Source organism: Echinops telfairi, unplaced genomic scaffold (genome assembly GCF_000313985.2).
Source record: "Echinops telfairi isolate 266 unplaced genomic scaffold, ASM31398v2 ScPeMD7_70;HRSCAF=299, whole genome shotgun sequence".
NCBI classification, from domain to species: Eukaryota; Metazoa; Chordata; class Mammalia; order Afrosoricida; family Tenrecidae; genus Echinops; species Echinops telfairi.
In genome coordinates this window covers 23,554,837-23,564,748 of record NW_022103968.1, presented here as the reverse complement: position 1 = coordinate 23,564,748, position 9,912 = coordinate 23,554,837, and the positions used below count along the sequence as shown (strand labels likewise).

General features: G+C 43.6%; 1 protein-coding gene across 1 annotated transcript in view; it reads left to right on the top strand.

Annotated features, from left to right (window-relative positions):
- Positions 1-9,912, top strand: part of SORCS3 (sortilin related VPS10 domain containing receptor 3) — a 689,619-nt gene that overhangs the window by 635,977 nt on the left and 43,730 nt on the right. Inside the window, exons 16-17 of the mRNA XM_004700938.4 lie at positions 2,018-2,135; positions 3,297-3,430. Of these exons, the coding sequence (XP_004700995.2) occupies positions 2,018-2,135; positions 3,297-3,430 (252 nt within the window). The remainder of the gene's footprint in view (positions 1-2,017; positions 2,136-3,296; positions 3,431-9,912) is intronic.

The following is a 9,912-nucleotide window of genomic DNA, read 5'->3' as shown; positions in this document are numbered from 1 at the left end:
CCATTAATTTCATGTCTTCAAGAAAAAGCAGACACTCGAGTCTTGCAGCTGACTTCCCACACTCACCCTCCTGGTGGATGTTCGTGTTTTAATTATGTGCCATTCAATCAGTTGCAAAGCCACATGGTTTTGTTAGCACCTGGCCTACACGTTTTCATGTTTGCCTCAAGCCTGCTATGACAGGCCCTGTCAGAATACTTGCTGATATCCAGGTAAACATGGACCTCACACTTCCCTCTTCTAACTGCCTCGTCTTCGTATCATAGAACGGATCAGAATTAATCTGATGCTATGTAATTTGTGATCCATGAAATGGCTGTAAAGTATTTGGAGTAGGCATAAGTGTTTGGCTTAGCATCGTCAAGTCCAGTAACTCAGAATACTCTAATCAGAGAAGATTTACTAGAGTTAGTACTATTTACATGTGGGAGAATTTGTGTCCAAATTCTGAAGAGACAGGCAAGAAGATATTTGCCATTGCTGCCACTGTCGTCAATTTTATTTATTTTTAATAGTTTTGATTGCTGTTTTGGTTCACTGATGAGCTTATCCACATGAATGAGTCTCCTTGATCAAATGTAGTGATTGTATTATCTTTTGATATAAGAACTTTTGACAAAGATTTAAAATGGATGAACATGTATCCTCTTCATGAAATGAATTTAGAGCTACAAGGCGGGAACGTCTAAGTGACTACCCTGGCATCCAGGTATTGGATGGGAAGATGAATGCATTAGGCAAGAATGCACTAGTCACATATATCAGCCACACATCCTAAATACACTAAGCTCATGACTTCTCCTACCCAGTTCTGAGCTAAGATATTCCAAAAGCACTTGCAACTAGTCTAAACAGAAGACCCTTCACCTATCCTTCAACATTTGCTTGGTCTTTTAGACAGAGTTCTAAAAGTTTTATTAAATTCTCAAACTATGGCACATTCAAAGTCATTTTTTTGATGTGCATTTCAAGTTGCAAGATCTATAAAACTATCCCATTTCTTTCCCTATTTCTCAACTTCCATCAGCCTCTATCCCTCTAATAAGTATCCTCATTTTCAGATAAAAGAAAGAGATGTCCTTTGATGAGAGTTGGTCTCTTGGGTGTGTGTCATCGTCAGCCTATCTGGACTTGGGGAGAGGAGAATCCAGACCGGTGGTGTGATTGAGTCATGCTGAAAGTGATCACACCCAGTTCCTTGAACGGCCTCAGTTGGTGTAAGCTCCAGACATGATTGGCACCCCTGTGACATCACTGTGATCGATGCCTTGCATTGTGATTACAAGACACGCCACCCTTGTGGAGTATGGATGATCTGTCTCTTTTTCCATTTTACTAAAAACAATTGATCATTCATATTTATAGGGCTATCAACTGCTGGGCTTTGAAAAGGTCAGTATTGATTCTCCAAGCTACTCCGGTGGTGTGCTTCCTCACTATACATAAGTATGAGTTCCTTTTATGAGACTGCTGTGAGTGTTTCTGAGAAGGAGGCATTTGGTGGTGGGGTTTTCAAATACACATGCTTAGATGCAGTCAGAATTTTTCAATTTCCAGGCCATGCTTCACATTAGCAAATGCACACGCACACCTAATTTGCTCTATACATGAGAACAGTGAGTCCCTGGACCTGGACACGAGGAGGGACAATCCCAGTGCATTTGTGAAGCAACTACAGAAAGATAGGTCAAAATACAAACAGTGGTACTTGGTAGGTAGTGAGCTTGGGACTATCAAGTGAATGTCGCCCAGAGCTTGTCTATGTTCTACGGTCTTCCTCTGAAGCACAGTCACGCAGTCAAGTAAAGGTTTGCAGCAAAATGGAAATGCTTGAAAATGGACTGGAGCAGTGTGTACAGTGCCCCACCCCACCCTCAATGACCCTCAAGGAAATTGCTTTGGTGGATCCAGCAAAGGTCAGACTGCAGCTTGATCCTGATTTCCCAGGCTGGCTGCATTGATGATGACTATGGGACCTTCTCTGCTTGTCCTTTTCATCCCTCTCCCACACTCTTAGAGTTTTTGGCCACTTCAGCCTCCGCTCTGAATGGCAGCTGGTGAAAGTGGACTACAAATCCATCTTCAGCCGGCGCTGCACCAAGGAGGACTATCAGACCTGGCACCTGCTCAATCAGGTACACAGCCCAGCGGGAGTCTTGCCTACTACAAGGACAGCTGCCACTGGACCTGCTGGGTCTTATCTGGACCTACCTCTGGGAGAGGGGTACACTCAAAATTCACCTGTGGCCTTGGGTGTAGATGCGGGAGTAGGGGTTAGAGTTCACACCCCAGTGCAGGAGGGACATAGGATAATGAGCCTCTTTTTTGTACCCTGGGATCCCGATCTATCCGTTGACATTTGAATGTAATTCTTGAGTAGTCTGGGAGGGAGGTGGCAGTGAGAACCTCCGGCTGTAGCTGTATCCATGGAACACTGAAGGAGCCCTGCGGGTGCCGTGGTGACAGTGCTTGACCGTAACCGGAGGGTTGGCAATTTAAGCCCACCAGTGTTCCCACAGAGGAAGCGTGTGGCAGTCCACGTCCATCAAGATTTACAACCTTGAAATGGAGCAGTTCTATTCTGTTCTACAGTCCCTCCCAGCATGAACTCACAGGCTCTGGGTTTGATGGCTCTCTCACTGGACAGCAACGAGGCTCTCTAGTGGCTCGATCCTCTTACCTATCAACACAGAAGTGAAATAATTTTTCAAGGAACTTAAGGTCCCAGAGTAAGAGGGACATGACCACTGAGAAGGGTTCAGGCTCAGACAAATAAATTTTCGGAGTGAGCGAGGGTGTGACTTAGCGAGGTCGGCTGTTTCTTTCTGTGTAACCTAGGCAGGTCTCTCCCTTTTGCTGTTCCTTTGTGATTTCTCCCAGCTTCTCCTTTTGTCTCGGACTGAGAGACAATGGAATATGATATGTTACCGTAGAGAGAGAACTTTGGAGACCAATGCTATTGTCGTTGAAAATATGGGCCCTTTTTCTACTAGGATTTCCACAGAAGCCATTTGGTTGATTTCCTGGCAGGGTGAGGGTGCCCGGAGTCTCACAGCTCTGTGTAGGGAGGGCAGAAACAGAACCTCAGAGGTACCACTTGCTAGGGTGGGGTGGGTGGAGGAGCCTGCCTTGCTGTCCCTGTGTTGGGGTTGCGTGAGGGTGAGCACCTGTACTCTAGAAACCCCCAGGGGCTTTCTGGGAAGGAGAGCGAAAACACGTATGTTCCCTGTTGAGATGTTGTTTTCCCTTCTTTGTGCTTTTCTCTGCCTCTCACAATGCATTTTCTTTTTCCCAAGGGGGAACCTTGCGTCATGGGAGAAAGGAAAATATTCAAGAAACGCAAGCCGGGAGCTCAGTGTGCCCTGGGCCGAGACTACTCTGGGAAAGTGGTCTCAGAACCCTGCGTCTGTGCCGACTGGGACTTTGAGTGGTGAGCCCCTTGGCATTTCATCCATTCCTACATACTTTCCTCTGCTGGCAGGTAGGGTGTGCAGATGGAAGTAGAGAAGGTAAAAGAGGTGTCTGCTGGCCTGTGGGCTCTACATACCAAGTCACAGGGCCAGACGGGATTGTCCGTGTCCTTGTGAACCAGGGACGATCACTGTTCTTCCTGAGCAGCATTTTAAAGGAGGCTTTTCCTCACCTTCAATTAGGAGCTTACATACTGGAGAGAAGTGATGGAACGCTGACAAAATAGTCCGCTGAATAAACTGCCTTCCAGAAACATCCACTCCAATTGTACGCTTCCATGTCTCAGGAGAAAGATGAGGCTTTCTTCTCCTATAAAGAGTTACGGTCTCTGAAATCCACGGGGTCGCTCTACTCGGTCCTCTGGGGTTGCTATGAATCACCATTGACTCAATGGCAGTTGAGTTGGATGTCTGGATGTGGACCCTTTCTTATTTTTTTTAATCGTTTTATTGGGGGCTCATACAACTCTTATCACAATGCATACATACATCCATTGTGTCAAGCACATTTGTCCATTCATTGCCCTCATCATTCTCAAAACATTTCCTCTCCACTTAAGTCCCTGGCATCAGGTCCTCATTTTTTCCTCTCCCTCCCCGCTCCTCCCTCCCTCATGAACCCTTGATAATTTATAAATTATTATTTTGTCATATCTTGCCCTGTCTGACATCTCCCTTCACCCACTTTTCTGTTGTCTGTCCCCCAGGGAGGAGATCACATGTAGATCCTTGTAATCAGTTCCCCCTTTCCAACCCAGTCTCCCTCTATGCTCCCAGTATCGCCACTGACACCACTGGTCCTGAAGGGATCATCCGCCCTGGATTCTCTGTGTTTCCAGTTCCTATCTGTACCAGTGTACATCCCCTGGTCTAGCCAGATTTATAAGGTAGAATTGGGATCATGATAGTGGGGGGTGGAGGGGGAGGAAGCATTTAGGAACTAGAGGAAAGATGTATTTTTCATCGTTGCTACATCGCACCCTGACTGCCTCGTCTCCTCCCTGGGACCCCACTGCAAGGGGATCTCCAGTGGCCTACAAATGGGCTTTGGGTCTCCACTCCGAACTCCCCCCATCATTCACTATGGTAAGATTTTTTTGTTCTGATGATGCCTGATACCTGATCCCTTCGACACCTCGTGATCGCACAGGCTGGTGTGCTTCTTCCATGTGGGCTTTATTGCTTCTGAGCTAGATGGCCGCTTGTTTACCTTCAAGCTTTTAAGACCCTAGACGCTATATCCTTTGATAGCTGGGCACCATCAGCTTTCTTCACCACATTTGCTTATTCACCCACTCTGTCTGCAGCAGTTGTGTCAGGAAGGTGAGCATCATAGAATGCCAATTTAATAGAACAAAGCATTCTTGCATTTAGGGAGTACTTGAATGGAGGCCCACTGGTGGACTCATTCTTAACATGATATCTTCTCCCTCTAATGAAAACTGCACATGCACACACACAAACACACACACACAATTTTAAATCACCCCTGGTCATCAGTGACCAGGTCCTCTAAATCTGCCTTTCCTCTGCCCTGGGATCATGGCGTGTGTGTCCATCTTCCTCCTTGATGTTTATCTCTACTAGACTTGTGACTAAGGGTTTCCAATGTAATGGAGCCAAAGCAGCACTCTTCTTGAATCACCTCATAGCAAGACATTTCCGCCCAATAACCAACCTCAGTGAAATGCACAGCGGCCTCCTTAGTTGCTTGAATAAAAATCCCAGGAAGAAGGCTGGCTTCTTCTTTATCTTTATGTTCAGGTTTAGATCCTCAGGGAATCCTTGAAATCTTTACCTCAAACATATATCACAACTCAAACATGTCTACCCATCTCCACCACTTCTGTCTGGGTCATTCCTGGAATCTTCCGTCTGTCTCTCCTTTCCTACCCTTGTCAACAGAAAGTCTATACAACCAGCATTATATTTTCAACACATCAATTTTTGTCATGCCTTTGCTTAAAACACCCCAATTGCTTCCTCTCCCTTAAAATCTAATCTAATCTTCTTTCTTCAGCTTGCTCAGTGGTAGCTGATTTGGCTCTCCCTCCCTTTATACTCAATTTCTTACTACTCTTTCCTTATTGAATGTATAGCAACTTCATGAGCACCCCCCTGCGCTTAATCACTCTAGGCTCATTCCCAACAAAGGGAACAGCAAGTTCAAGAACTTCTTCCAAACCTGAGCATGGCTGGCACCTTAGGGGACTCATGGCTCAGCAAAAAGATCAGCTCCTCACAAATGCCTTCTGAGACCACTTAATCTGAGGTACACCCAGGGATGTGCTGTCACGTTGCCTTGATTTATTATAGTCTTTGTATTAATCGTCGTACGAAATGAAGATGCTCCTGAATGCTTGTAATTATCCATCTTTTCTCAGTAGAAATGGACTATGTGTGCCAAGATAGACGTTTTGAGTTGTTATATCTTCAATAAGCCTAGCCCATAAGCTTTTGATACAGAGGTACAGCACGTTTGTGAACATCATTCATTTTAGGCAGTCCGAAGCCTCACTAATGTGTTGCATGTGTGCATAGCACTCTAAGCTCAGCCAAGAGTTTGTTCTCAGCACAGTCAAAAATGGAAGTTCCGTTCGTAGACGAGTGTTTACATAGCATATTCAAGGTGAGAAGAAAGAGCATAAGACTCAAGCATTGTCTTGTAAATGAGGAAGAGGCAGGGCGATAACAGGGTTGCCTTTGGACTTTTCTGTTGCCCGATGGCAGATGCAAGTCCAAATAGGTACAGAGTAAATGCCCCTACCCAGTGGCCTTGCCCTTTCCCTTCTCATTTTGTCCAGCTTGTTTCTAGAGCTTGACTTCTAGAAAAGCATCTTTTGTTTCCCAACTTCTACTTAAATATCTAACAGCTGGTAGCAGTCACGACTCCCCACTTGCTCTTCATTCTACATTTACGCCTTTAAGGAGCTTGGCTCCAGTGAGAACTATTAAGATGAAATGTATTGAATGGAATTTACATTTGAACATGTAGGTCCTTTCTGTGGCAATGCCAGCCCTTCAGAGTTAAAGATATCTTTACACTTGGGCATGGAAATATTCAGTTATTAGCTACAAATTAGAAAAATAGTCATAATATTATACATAATAAACTATTCAGAATTATGGCTCATGGCATATTTACATCAGTGAGAACATGGAGAATATGAATTTCAGGCTTCCTTGTGTTCTTCTTGAGAGCCCTGGATGGTGCAGTGATTAAAGTGATCAACTGCAAACTAAAATGCCAAGTGGTTCAAACTCATTACCTGCTCCACTGGAGAAAGATGTGGCGGCTGCTTCTGTAAAGATTTACAGCCTTGGAAACACCATGGGGCAGTTCTACGGCATCCTCTGGATTTACTTTGAGTAACAATTGACTTGTCAGTAAGGAGTTTGTTTTTATGTTCTTCTCCATATTGCCTCCATCAAGATATTATGCCTTTGAAGAAGCTATGCTGGATTTACATTATTGGAAACCTCACAATTGAGAACTTGAGAGAGTTTTGACATCAAGCTCTCTCTTCCAGTAATTTCATTATCCTCCACGTGTCTGCTCTTCTTATATTTACTAGTCTTTCTTGTATTTCCACTTTTTGACCTCAGGAAAGCGTCTAAACCTTCTTTCAGTTGACTTCCTCATCTGTAAAATCCAAATAATCACGTGTATCTCACTGGGTCCTTGGGAGGAATAAATTAATTGATAAGTGAGTTGATGTAGCTAATTAATGTAGATAAAGCATTTGTCCTCCTGGTGTACACCTCGACATCTAGCATATGGTAGCGGTTGCTGCTGCTGCTTTTGCTATTAATCTTGTACCCCAGGGTTAAATAGTCTCCGTGGTATTTTTAGCAAGTAAAACAGAGCTTATACATCCAAAGAAGTGCTGTCTTCAAAGTAGTACCTTTGGGTGTTATTCATTTATTTCAATGCTGGTGGCATTGTTTAAAATATTTCTCAACCCTTTCTTGGGAACTGCTGTCAGAGTCTATCTATATATAGCTGAGGCAGAAATGCAAGCCCTTGCAGTGCATTCTGTGGTTCGCACTTGCATTTATAGAGGTACCACCTAGATTCAATATGTCATAATATCATTATTGACATTTTAACCAAAAGAAAAGGACCATCTGGGATGGCCAGTTATTTGATCAAGGTCACATCCCTGGGAAAAATTTAAACTTCAAATGCAGCTAAATCCTATGTAACCTCCTATAACTCGTGCTGTTTCTTAAAAAGAAAAAGAAAGAAAGAAAAGAAAAGAAAATGTCTCGGCTACTTTATATTCATTTTATGTATCAGAAGACATAAGGGCTCCCCAATCAAGTTATTTAAAAGTTAAAATTCAATCCCAAGTAACCTGGGTTTACTACCAGTGGCAAAGTTTCATTGATCATAAAAACAAGTGAATCTAGGTGGTTTTTGAACAATTATACTAGGAGTTGTAATACGTATGTGTGCTCCAAGAAGATATTATTGAACTCCTTTGGATACAAAACACATTACATTATTTTCCTTTTTATTACCACTTAGTCTTGAGCTAGGAGAAATAACAATTAAGGATTAATTTGGGTCAGTGGTTAAAAAAAAAGTCATACAGCCTGAAAAGATTGCAAACCTTTCTGGGTAGAAGGGAGAGGACAGAGGAGAGAGCTGCTAGGCTACTTACTGCAGTGGTTTTCAGAGACACTGAGGTCAAGTCTCTGCACAGGAATAAGATGAGAATGGCTGCTGCCATAAAAATTAAAGGTCTCAGAAATTATAAATAAGATCGTCATAGTCAGAATCACCTCAGAAGCAGTGGGTTTGGCTTTGGCTGTGGGTAGAGTGATTTTGGAAACTTTCCTGCAGGAAGTGGTGTTTGTAGCTGTGTCCACTTAGCACTGAGTAAATACAAGGCAGGTGGGAAGCACTTCCGAGACTTGAGGAAGAAGCCAATATAAAGAGAACAGGAGGGTGGCAGGGGGTTGGTGAGAAGAGGGGCAGAATGGTACAGAGCAGTTAGATTAAGAAGAAATGTTTGAGGGCTAGTTCTTGGTCTTTCTGAGTAGTTTCTGGAGTGATTTGGCTTTAATTGCCTTTCTTTATTGTTACACTTAAGTCATAGTTAATGATGCTGCTGCTAATTGCTGTTGCTTTGTGTTGAGAGCTCATTCTGTACCTGCTCAGAATCTCTTTTCTACCTATCTTGAACACAAGAATGCTATTAAACCACTGCTATCCAATTGAGTCTGACAAACAGAGGAAAGACTAGTACTGCCTCCTCTGCTTGCCCAAGGCTGTACATCTTTATAGGAGCAGAAAGCCTCATCTTTTTCCTGTGGAGAGACTAGTTGATCTGAACTGCTACCTTATGGTTAATAGTCCAACACATAACCCACTACACCATCAGGACTCCCAAGAACTCTATATTGCCTCTCAAAGAGGGACAGATAAACCAGCCCTAGAATCTTACCTACCAGATAGCGGGAAGTAGAGTTTTGGAAGGGGGATAAGCAGTGAGGTTGGCAATCAGGGGAGCAATGGTTGCATGATTTGAGAGTTGAACAGCCTATGCAAGCGGCCATGACTTCTCAGATGGTTCCAAGAGTCTCGGAATGTGAATTCTGGGGCCAACAGGGTCCTCCTTATGAATAATTAAATAGATGCTTCATGGAATTGTACTGTTTCTGAACCAAAGGTCAGAAGTTTCAATTATCCTCTTTTCTGCCACTATCAGCTGGATACAATATTTGACAACCATTTCCACTCTTTGTGCTGCTCTTTTGACCTGAAGGGGCTGGGTCCAAAGAGTAGAAGTGTCCCTCCCTGCACTGACATGCAAAGTGTTCTTATCTGTTGTTCCTTTAGATCAGTTTTTCTTCCTCCTCGAGGGGGTTTGAAGGACATGCAGGCAAAGCTCCTGGACATGAGCAAGATTTTCCAGGAACCTTTAGAGTTTCTAAAATTTTATTATCAAGAAAGACACAAAGGTAATGTATGAGGGGTACCCCCCACAAAAAAACAGAATTTCCGTGGGCCAAGTGGATCTTTCATAGGATGCATTTTTCCCAGTAGGCAAGTATTGAGAAATTCTCTCTGAGTTAGTGCACCCAGTGGCACTTCCTGGGAAGGTTCTCTCTGGTCACAGTGAATTTTTTTCACAAAATCAGTTTCACTTGAAGCTCTTTTTGTGTATGTATGTGTGTGTGTGTGTGTGTGTGATGTTGATTTAAGAGAATAGCATCCAGCTGTGAAATTTTGTTTCCTGCTCAGGAAAAATGCCACAGAAACTGCTGTGATATTGAGCACAGCTTACAAGGACAGCACAAGGGGAGTGCGGAGTGGAGACCCAAAGCCCATTTGTAGGCCACTGGACATTCCCTTACAGAAGGGTTTCGGGGAGGAGAAGAGTCAGTCAGAGTGTGATGTAGCAATTATGAAACATACAACTTTCCTCTAGTT